The sequence below is a fragment of the Mus caroli genome, chromosome 2 (genome assembly GCF_900094665.2).
Source record: "Mus caroli chromosome 2, CAROLI_EIJ_v1.1, whole genome shotgun sequence".
Lineage (NCBI taxonomy): Eukaryota > Metazoa > Chordata > Mammalia > Rodentia > Muridae > Mus > Mus caroli.
In genome coordinates this window covers 147,131,032-147,142,938 of record NC_034571.1, presented here as the reverse complement: position 1 = coordinate 147,142,938, position 11,907 = coordinate 147,131,032, and the positions used below count along the sequence as shown (strand labels likewise).

The window sequence follows — 11,907 nt, the reverse complement described above, 5'->3', positions numbered from 1 at the left end:
GTGTTGTGGACCGCGGGCGGGCCGCAACAATGTAGATTAGTATAAATAGGCTTATTTAAGTTATATGAGCTAGCTGGGAACAAGCCAGCTAAGGCCTAAAGCATTCATAATTAATAGAAGTTTCCAGGTCATTCCTTGGGGAACTGGTGGGTCAGAGACAACCTGCCATACCCACTTACACTTTTAAGAGTTCTTTCTGTTTCTTAGTGAGATATTAAAATATTATTTTGGGGCTGAGAGTGATGTCTTTGCACTTAAAAGCACTTATGCTGTTCTATAGAGGACCCAAGTTCAGTTCCCAGCAACCGAATCAGGTAGTTCACAACTGTAACTCAAGAGTACTTGAGGTTTCTGAGGGGACCTGAACTTAGGCACATGTCCACATACAGACCCACATATCCACATAAAATAAAAATACAATAAAAAATTTAAAAATTTTTAAATAAAAAATTTCTAAGAAGCTAAAAGAGATTTATTTTATATTATCCTGCCCATATGACTTCTCAGCTATTTAGCTTTACATAAATGACATATGGGTGTGTGTGTGTTAAAATAGGTGTGAGCTTAAGGTCTATAAGAACTAGGTAGGTAATTTATGCCTCAGATACACCATCAGCTCCCTCAGTCCACAATTCAATATTCTGAGATCAAGAGGTGATTTTTTTTTCCCTATAGCTGCTTCAAAAGAGTAAAAATGGTGTGTTAGTAAGCATCACCATAAAAATGAGCCCAAGTTCTGCTGTAAAATGAAGGGTGGGGGCTGGAGAAATGGCTCAGAGGTTAAGAGCACTGGCTACTCTTTAGAGGTCCTGAGTTCAATTCTCAGAACCCATGTGGTAGCTCACAACTGCCTGTAACTGAAGTTCCTGGTCGAATCCACTCTTCTGTAGGCACCAGGTATACCCAGATACATATGCAGGAAAAAAACATGTATACATATAAAATAAAAATGAACATAAATCTTAAAAAATAAGTAGAAGATGGGAGTATAAATGTGTAGCCTTCAACTATATACAAATAAAAGAGGTAGGAACAAAGCACACAACCTACGTCCAGCAATGCAGTGTCTGACAGGTCAGGGTCCACACCAAAGGCCACCCTCCTTTTCTAAAGCTCTTTGCTTTGCTTTCTATCAACCATACACTGACCATTCCACTTCCCTAACCATCACAAGACTCCACCTCCAGACTCACATATAAATATCTTCTTCACTCAGAGAAATGGCCTATTTTGTTCTGTCTCATGGTGGCTGTATATATGCCTAGTGGGTGGAGATATATACATATATAAGCATATTTACACACATGCATATGGAGCCCAGAGGACAACCTCACATGTTTCTTCTCAGGGATTGCTATGTTTTTTGAGCAAGAGTTTCTCATTGACCCAGGACTCATCTGATTGAGCCTAGCCAGCCAGCAGACTCTCGGGACCTTCTCAGATACCTCCCTCAGGAGTATAAATGCCTGGCAGCACACCCATCTTTCTTCACAGATACAGATAGTGGGGAGTTACACACTTACACAACAAGCACTTTACTATCTTCCTGCCTTTGTTTTGTTTGGTTGAATCAGGATTTCCAAAAGTTGATGCTGGTTTTAAACTCAGTGTGTAGCCAAGGCTGGCCCAGAACTCCTTGTGCTGAGATTATAGGCATATACCAATCATCTCTCTGGGTTATTACTAAAATATTTTGAGTAGAAATGATTTTAAAAAAAGAAATGATGGCTATTTTTCAAGATAGATTATGTATGCTTCCCTTATGTGTACATGCCTGGCTTCCCTTAGTTTTTTAGACTGTCTCTCTCTGAACTTGGAGGTCAACAATTTGACTAGGCTTGCTAACCAATAAACTTCAGGGATCTGTTGATGTCCTCAACCTCCATGGGGTTGCCGTCATGTGCTATCAGGCCTGGCTCTTTACCTTGGTCTTCGGAATCCAACTCCTGTTTGCACAGCAAACGATTTTCCTACTTAAGCCATTTCAGCTTCTGTTCATTAGAGAGCATCCAGCCTCAAGTATTTGGTGACAGTAACAGACACTGGAGCCTCAAGTATATAAACTTGTAAGAATGACTTTCTTCTCTAAGTTTACATCCTTGAGTTCCTTCCAGATTATTATATTCATAATCTGTTTCTTTTCACTTTTTTGCAATGCTAGTGACTGGACTCAGAGCTATACCCTTGCAGGACAACATCTCTAGTCCTGGTTTTCTAAGTAACAGATTTTCTAAATTAAGAAACTGATGTGCTTACCCCATCCAGGGGGCAACGGACCAAGCGGATCAAATTCTTTGTTTTGTGATGTAGCAAACAAATCTTGATTCTATAAAGAATAAAAATAAATAATTAAACAAATATAATTCACAACATAAGCACATGACTTCAGAGCTAATGTATGAATTCCAGTATAACTTACCTAGCATACACAATACAACATATTCTTGCAGAATTCATGCCCTAGAGAAGTTTTATATAGTACCAACATACTTTATTTTGGCTAAAAAATGTTTGAAAACCCTATATTATAACAATAAATGTTGGTTCAAGATATAGCAAAAAAAAAAAGAAGAGAAGAGAAAAGAAAGAAAGATAGAAAGAAGAGAGAGAGAGAGAAAATGCTATGGAGTGGAGCTAGCGAGATGGCTCAGTGGGTAAGAGCACTGACTACTCTTCTAAAAGTCCTGAGTTCAAATCCCAGCAACCACATGGCTCACAAGCACCCACAATGAGATCTGCTGCCCTCTTCAGGTGGTGTAGCTGTCTGATGTCAGCTACAGTGTACTTATGTATAATAATAAATAAATCTTTGGACCGGGTCAAGCAGGAACTGAGGGAGCGGGGTGGACCACAGTGAGCAGGGTTGACCAGAGCAAGCAGAGGTCCTAAAAATTCAATGCCCAACACCCACATGAAGGCTCACAACCTTCTGTACAACTACAGTGTACTCACATACATTAAATAAATAAATAAATCTTTTTTAAAAAAGAAAATGCTATGGAGTATTATCTAACACTTAAAATTATGTGTAATTAAAATAGTACATAAATACATAAATTCTTACCTACAAATTACATTTATAAAACCAAAACCTGGAGTGGTAAGATAGCTGGATGAAAACAATCTTGCTGAGTACTCAAAACAACAGAAAACCGGAGACAGATGGAGTGGGGAGTAGCAAGACAACACATTGCTACCAGAGCAATTAAGTATCTATTTCACATAGAAGGCAAATGAGTCCTGGTGAGATTAAATAGCTTATTCAAAATTACTCAAAGTAACTGTGGAACCAGGAACCAGATGTATCTGACTCCGAAGTCATCTGAGAATCATGTGAGAACTAGGGTTGAAAGCAGCAGGCAAGTTTAGTAGCCACACTTAGAAAAACAGAAACTAAAATGTGAAACAGAATAGAATTTAAAAGAAGAAGTGGGAAAAAAAGGGAGAGGAGATGATTAGCAGAGGCTTCTAGCTGTTTAGAAGGCTTAGCCAAGAAGATCTGAAGGTGAAGGCCAACCTGTCTCAAAATACAATATGACAAGGGTAGGGCAGCCACGACAGCACGAAGAGCAGCAACAGTGGCTCTGCACTACCCCATGGCAGTGGGCTCCAAGAATGACACAGGTAATGAAGAATGGGAGCAAGTTGAGGCATGGCCAGCATTGTGATCACCTCTCCAAGCACATAAAACTTGTGTGGCAAATGCTATGGGGGGTATGTGGCTCTGCTCCCTATGAGCAATGCTCTATGCCACTTGGTTCCTAAAGCCAAATGAGCCCTGACAGTAACGATGTACATCCATGCTCAGAAGATGTGTGAGGAGTTGAGATAGTGTTGGCTGCCATGAGGAAAGAAGCTGCCCAGACGTTCTAAGTCTACCTGTCCCCTCAATAGGCACGCCCCCATACGCTCTCTAATAAAGATGACTTGGTCCACAGCACTAAGTGGACACTATTCTAATGATGAGGTCCAACGAAAGGCAGCAGAGGCTGGAGAGATGGCTAACAGTTAAGAAAACAGGCTACACTTGCAGAGGACCTAAGTTCTGTTCCAGCATCTATATGGCAGCTTCACAACTAGCTATAATTCTAGACACACGGGGACGTGAACTTCTGACTCTATATAATACTGCATGCATGTGGTATCTGGTATACAGACAAACATTCAGGTGCTCAGACACATAAAATAAAAGTAAATAAAGCCCCCCAATCAATCAATAAGTAAATAAATAATCAAACAAATAAAAGAAACTGGTAAGAAAATGGAGGAAAGGTACCCTTTAGGAAGAAAGGAGAGCCATTTTCCTCTAGTGCACTGTAAAGAAAAGCTCACACAACGCTGAAGAACCAGAGGTGGAGAGGCTCAGCTTCCCCAGGGTCCGCCAACTGGCTTCTTTGGTTTAAGTTCTATATACTACTGCAACAAATCTATTTATTTTGACATGGGCTATTTTACTTTTCTCAGAGACAGTTCTGTGATACTTTATGACTTCAGATTATAACATCCCTAGCAGCAGATCACACAGCAAGGAAAGCACAGATGTTATTTTATATATTTATCACTGTATTTGCACTGTTAGTCTGAAGGAAACTAAAGTCTTTTGGTTATTGGGTTTTTTTGCTTGCTTTTGTTCTGTTTGTTTTTGTCTATCTCTACTCTACCCTGCCCCACCCCAGACATGGTGGCTAACCTGGAACTCACAACAAAGACCAGAAGGGCCTAGAAGTCAGAGATCTAACCGCTTTCACCTCTAGAGTGCTGAAATTAAAGCCATGTACTACCATGTCTGGTTATTTTTATTGTTTTTGGTTTGGTTTTGCTTTTGTTTTTGAGCAGTGCCTTAGTGTCTTGGAGTTGTCTGGGCTGGCCTTGAACTCTTGAGCTCAAGTGAGCCATATGGTCAACTTCCTGAATGCTAAAGATAACAGGTGAACATCATCTATTCAGCTTTGTAAAGCAAATACTTTATAAACTTACATAGTGTAGATATATGTATAATATAACACTGTAAAGACTATAAGCTCTTTAGTTGAGCTGCATACTAGTTTATTCAGGAAACTTTATCAGTAAACGGTAACCACTGTCAACTCTATGCAGCCACAGAAAATTTAGGCTCCCAGTCGGGTAGTGGTGGCGCACACCTCTAATCCCAGCACCTGGGAGGCAGGAGCAGGTGAATCTCTGTTAAGTCAAGGCCAGCCTGGTCTGTAGAGTGAGTTCCAGGACAGCCAGGGCTATACAGAAAAACCCTGTCTTGAAAAACAAAACAAAACCCCAAAACAAACAAACAAACAAACAAAAAAGTTAGGCCCCCTGAGACTTGAACTTTCAATTTTTCTAGTAAGTTATAGGCAGTTACATTTAAAATTGTTTGAATTCTTTTTGAACTACTTGGGTTCATTTTTATCAATCTTTTCTCCACAGCTCTAACTTCTTTTTCTTTTCTGTTTCTTTTTAATAGGAAAGACAAAATCCATGACTAGATCAATATCTACAGATTGCAGCACCTGGGTTACCACCCTACTACCTTCCTTCCATTAGTGCTTCATACGATGCACGCAGGCAGTGTTTAAACACTGAAGATTGTTTGTTTGTTTACACAGTGTTCTGCCTGCATGTACACCTGAATGCTAGAAGAGGTTTCTAGATCTCATTGTGATAGTTATGAGTCACCACAAAGTTGCTGGGAATTGAACTCAGGATCTCTGGAAGGTAGCCAGTGCTCTTAACCTCTGAGCCTTCTCTCCAGCCCAACACTGAAGATTTTTATTAGTTATACTAATCAATAAATCAACAGGCCCTTACCCCATAGATGAATCTCTGGTTAAACTGCTGCATTGCTCCCTGAAGCTGACTACGCTGTAGCTGCCATTGTTCATAGTTCCGGACAGATTCCAAGGTTGGCCTCTGCCATGTTGTGGTTCTTGTGAAATGGTCAACATAATAAATACGTCCCATATTGTCCACACGCCGTTCCCAGCTAGAACAGAAAAGAAATCACTAATTTAAGAAAACTTGTACAAAGCATATAAGATTTTTTACCTTGAGAAACTACTATTTTTCTCTTTGTACTGAGGACCAAATCCAGGGTCTTACACATGCTACTGAGTGCTGTGTCACTGAGCTACATTCTCAGTTCTTTCTGATTTACCTGAAATCATTAATTCATATTTACAAACTGAACTTCAATGTTTCTAAAGTTTTGTCCTTTATAAGTCTGTAGCATGTATCAGAGAGGTCTTTTAAATATATGTTCAGAATAAGTCTCAATTAAAAACAACTTACACAGGAATACAACTACCTTACAACTTACTTGTAATAAAATAATAACTAAGACAAAGAAGTTTTTTCTTCAAATTATTTCATAAGTCTACTATATAGAATTAACTAACACACACACACACACATCAGATTCTTATGGTGGAAACAGATTAACACTATTGCCAGCATTACTATAGATAGAGCTCCTCATCAATATTTAATATACTATTACCTGCTAATTCAACAAGTCAAACCACCTTTAGGTATGCATTTCTCTAAGAGTTAGTTGATGTCTAGCAAAGTTAACATTTTTCTAAAGATTGTTATTTCTATGTGTATGTACATGTATGCTGGTGACTGTGGAGTTAAGCTGGATGCCCTGGAGTTGGAGTTATAGGCAGTTGTAAACTGCCTCATGTGAGTGCTGAGAAACAAATTCACAAACCCTACAAGACCAACAAACACTCTAAGCCACTGAACCATCTTCAACCTCAGAGTAGATGTGCCCCTCACCCCATATTTGCTAGATATTCCCTTTGAATTAAAAAATATATTTTCTTTCAATCTTATGTAATATATACATTAAATGCTCAGTACTATGTTATCAACATGTCCTTAACTTTCTGAACCATTTGCAATGATTGTAATATACATTAACGTTAATAAGAGAGACTTTATCCTAACAGATACAAGGAGCTGTAACTCTTTCCTCGGGGTGGAGGGGCTGAGACAGCTCTTACAGCACAGGCTGGCTTCTCACTCCATGCAGAGCTGAGGATGCCCCTCATCTCCTGACCCTCACCATGCTTGGTAGAGTTATAACTCTTTTTTTTTTTCATTTTATATTTTTTTAAAGATTTATTTATTTATTATATGTAAGTACACTGTAGCTGTCTTCAGACACTCCAGAAGAGGGAGTCAGATCTTGTTACAGATGGTTGTGAGCCACCATGTGGTTGCTGGGATTTGAACTCTGGACCTTCGGAAGAGCAGTCGGGTGCTCTTACCCACTGAGCCATCTCACCAGCCCGAGTTATAACTCTTGACGAAACTAATTTAAAATTGTGTGTCTCTTAGCTGGCTAAAAAGCTCAGAGAGAAAAATACAAAGAACAAGAATTAAAGAATCTTTAAATTAGAAATGATAAAAATAAAAATCACTCATCATGGTATGGCAGCATAGGTCTGTAACCCCAGAACTTCCAAGGCTGAAAGGTTGAGGCAGGAGGATCAAGAGTTTCTTCTGGAATATGCAGTGAGACTCTATCTCCTAAAACAAATAGTAACAGAGCAACAACCCTCAGCATGCTCACTCAGAGCCAGTGCTCCAGCTCTCGTCCTTCTAGTCTGTGTCTAGCACAAAGCAAACAAAGGAGAGGAAGAGGAGAACAGGGACTGTAGGAAACCCCAGTTACAGACACAATTTGTTCTTCTGGATTAACTGCCATTTTTAAATTCAGACACTTACCCAGGAGGTAGAGGTTCTGGTCTATCCCATGTTGTTCGCTTTTCAACATGGTCTACATAGTAAACACGCCCATGCTGGTCTACTCTCTGCTCCCACCTTAAATAGAAATCAAAGACTAGTAAGAACATTTTGTATTAATTTGGCTTTTTAATCCTGACTATACCTTTTCACCTTAAATAATCATCTTACATAACTGAAAAAAATAAGCCTGTTAGTCTATACAGGAGAAAACAGAATTAAAATACAATCAAGAAATGGCATCTAAAAAGAGAGGGAAAAGCCCAAGAGTGAATGAGTTTTCTTTTTTGTGTTCTGGAAAAAAAAAAAACCATGCCTTTCAAAGCCAGTCAGTCAATCTAGAAGAGCGGAGTGTCTCAATCTAATCTGGCTATCCTTAGAACCTGAGAGGTAAAGAGAGCATCAATGCCTGAAACCTCAACAACTGAGCTAACCCAAGGGCAGCATTTGACTACATTCTACAAAAACAGAACTCACAGCGTAAGTCTTTATCAAAGATGTTCTTGCACATTACAGAAGAGAGCTAACCGACCAGCCGCTGTCACACTCTAGTCTGTGCAGGTTTGTCGCCAAAGAGAAGAGGAAAGCAGAAAACCACCACAGTTTGTTCCTTTCACAGTTATTTGCTTATTTATTTTTATGTGTATGGGTATATAGACATGTCTGTATGCCACATGTGTGCCTGGTGCTCACAGAAGCCAGTAGAGGACATCAGATCCCTTGAGAGTGGAGTTACAGACAGAGTCAAAACTGGGTCCTCTAAAAGAGCAGCCAGTTCCAGATCTTAAATCTTTTTATTTACTTATTTTTTTGGTTTTTTGAGACAGGGTTTCACTATGTAGCCCTGGCTGTCCTGGAACTCACTCTATAGACCAGGCTGGCCTCGAACTCAGAAATCTACTACCTCTGCATCCCAAGTGCTAGGATTAAAGGTGTGCACCACCACACCCGGCTTATAATTTTTTATTGCTTGGTTTTTGTTAACTTTCTATGGTGGTGGTGGGGTCCCACCATAGAAACTGTTTTGTTTTCCATGTGTAATGGTGCATACTTGGGCAGTATAGGCAGAGGGGTGGATACTTCAAGGCTACTGTCACCTACACAGTGAGTTTGAGGTCAGTGCAGGGTATGCAACAGTCCACCCTCCACGCTCAAAAAAACATCTGGGGGACATCTCATGCTGCAGCCCAAGTTGTCCTGGAACTCACAACAATCCTTCTGCCTCAGATACCCAAGTGCTGAGATTATAGGCATATGCTAAAATACCTAGCTCATTTTTTTCCTACTTCCCCAAAAGAAGAGGTAGTACTTAAAATACGGTAAGCTTTCTTGGATTTAAAACTCCCCAAATCAATTACAATTACTTAAAAGACAATTATGAAAGAATATACTATAATCCTTTTCAATTAATGAGTACACTCAAAGGCTTAAAAACCCAAATATTAACGGTTACTTACCCAGGTGGTAGGGGAGCTTGGCTTACAGTATTCAGGGGCCTAGGGCCCGAGCCTCCAGATATAGTAAGAGGAATTATTAATCCAGATGTTGCTCCTTCAGATGTACTTGTATTTACATTTGTATTTGTTGGTGGCAAGGAGCCTGTACTAGATCCATCACTGTCAGAATTCGTGGATGGTGAGCCATTGACAGAAGCTATACAAAGTTTGAGTAAAAGAAAAGTTTTTGCTTTCTGAAATCTAAAACCAGCACAGAATTTTAATTTAAAAATTAAAAAGTTGATGATAAATAAAACCTAAGATACAGGTCTCATCAAATTACACAGCATATATTACTCTGAATTCATAACCATATAAATAACTACTTAGTTGATTTTTGTGGTACAAGGACCTTGTGTATAATAGACAAGTATGAGCTACAACTCCTAGCCCAGTAAAAACTTTTAGAATAAAAAACCATGGGTACCACTTTCCAGATCCTTAAAACTGCCTTTTCTAATGTGACTCTGAAGATCTGAGACTAATTTCTGATGTTGGTAACGAGAAAATGGATATTCTGTATAAATGCTACTAAATGATATTCATTTGCTTTTACATAAAATATGAACTTTTTTTGCTTTAAAATTATCATTTACTAGTAAGCTTGAATTTTTTTATCAGGTTTATTCACTTATTTTTGGTGTGTTTGGCTTGCATGTATGTCTGTGCACACCACATGTGGTACCTGGAGAGGTCAGAGGAGAGCATCCCCTGAAACAGAAGTTATGGGTGCTGGGAACTGAATACAGTTCCCCTGCAAGAGCAACAAGGACTCTTAACAGCTGAGTCTTTTTTCCCACCCCTACTCCCGGTCAGCTTTTTAAGAGATACAATGGACTAAGCAACCAAATTATTTTGTATAAGATGTGTCACAGTCATCAACCACACAAAGTTTCGATCTAACTACACTATACTGTATATACTTTATATAATACATGTTATTTTCATTCATTCATTTTTTTCATTCATTCATTCATTCATTCATTCATTCATTTATTCATTCTTCCCCCTGCTCCACCCCCCAGAAAGGGTTTCTCTGGGTAGTCTTGGCTGTCCTGGAACTCTCTCTGTAGACCAGGCCCACCTCAAACTGCAGAGATCCAGCTGCCTCTGCCTCCCGTGTGCTGAGATTAAAGGCGTGCACCACCAACACCCAGCATTATTTTTATTCTTATTAAAGTCCTGTCCCACATAACTTCATTCCTAAAAGAATAACTTATAGAAAGGCAATTCTAAGTTGCTTATGGAAAGGCCATTCTCAGTCAAGTTTTTAAACGTAAAAAAGCAGAAGCCAGATATGGTGGCTCATACCTGCAAATTCAGCACTTGAGAGTTGAAGCAGAAGGATTACTAGGTTGGAGACCAGCCTATGCTACAGAGTAAGATCCTATCTAAATAAAATACCAATGACCTAAAACAGCCTCCCTGACACCTACGTAATAGTCAGTTCCCAAACAGAACATTATTTAAAGACATGGTAGTACACACTCCTGATCCCAGTCTGAGGAAGAAAACATTTGAGGTTAACAAGGACACCATCTGGAGACTCTATCAACTATTCCTACAAAAAAACTTATTATTTATAAAACAACACTGAAGGCTGGAATGTATACCTGGTCTTCGTGGGGTAGGTGGAGGTGGTCTGGAAGGTCTAGGAGGTCTAGAAGGCTTAAAACCACCATTTGAAAGGGACGGAGAATTGTTCCCATTGGCCCTCTTGTTTTCCCCTGATGCTGCAACCTCAGGGTCCTCTGATCCATTTGTGCTCACTCTGGATTAGAAGAAAACCACCTTTATCATTTATTAAAAAGACATTTATTAAAGAGAACTTTTAAACAATGTAAGTTTTGAAGGCACCAAAATCATACATATTGCTACTGTTAGGACATTCATTCTCACGATTCTCTCTTGAGAAGCCTGCACTCATATCTTGGTGTGCACTGGCCTTTTCTAAGTGGCTCTTTCCCTTAACCTTAGGCTTACATCTATGTTAAAAACACTTTCTAGCCAAACAGGGCTACACATGCCTCCAACACAGCATTCAGGAAGTAGAAACAAGAGGAATTAGGGCATTCAAGACCAACCTTAACTACAAATAAAGTTTAGGGCCAGAGAAGCTACATGAGAATAAAGCCACTTTCCCATTTGAAAATAAGTAACAGTTCTCAGTAAGAAGTTACCTAAGAGTGCACTTGTAAGATTAATACGAATGTGATTCTAACAAGGAACACTTCTAGTTGTTTGACAGAACCACACTATGGACTTTGCTTTTCCTAAAGACTTTAACAGTGTGTTGTTTGTTTTTCCTTCTGGGAATGGAATCCAGGGCTTTGGGCACATTGGGTGAGTGTTCCAGCAACTGAGCTACATCCAAGCCCTTTAAAATATTTTAACATGAAAATTTCCATGCATTACAAAAGTAGATAGGTAACATAGGAATTTTCTGTACTAGTCTACCCAACGTCCAAACCATAATATTTTGTTCTATTTCCTTTTATATAGCACAGTCTAGCCTTAAAAATCAAGTTATCGCCGGGCGTGGTGGCGCACGCCTTTAATCCCAGCACTCGGGAGACAGAGGCAGGCGGATTTCTGAGTTCGAGGCCAGCCTGGTCTACAAAGTGAGTTCCAGGACAGCCAGGGCTATACAGAGAAACCCTGTCTC

The 11,907-nt window shown here is 39.5% G+C and overlaps 1 protein-coding gene across 3 annotated transcripts in view; it reads right to left on the bottom strand.

Moving 5' to 3' along the window:
* Itch (itchy E3 ubiquitin protein ligase) overlaps nt 1-11,907 on the bottom strand; it is a 123,673-nt gene that overhangs the window by 33,267 nt on the left and 78,499 nt on the right. For all 3 annotated transcript variants that reach the window (XM_021182181.2, XM_021182162.2, XM_021182171.2), the window contains 5 exons: nt 10,856-11,013; nt 9,204-9,399; nt 7,729-7,824; nt 5,806-5,980; nt 2,257-2,326 (listed from right to left, as the gene is read on the bottom strand). In XM_021182181.2, the coding sequence (XP_021037840.1) occupies nt 2,257-2,326; nt 5,806-5,980; nt 7,729-7,824; nt 9,204-9,399; nt 10,856-11,013 (695 nt within the window). The remainder of the gene's footprint in view (nt 1-2,256; nt 2,327-5,805; nt 5,981-7,728; nt 7,825-9,203; nt 9,400-10,855; nt 11,014-11,907) is intronic.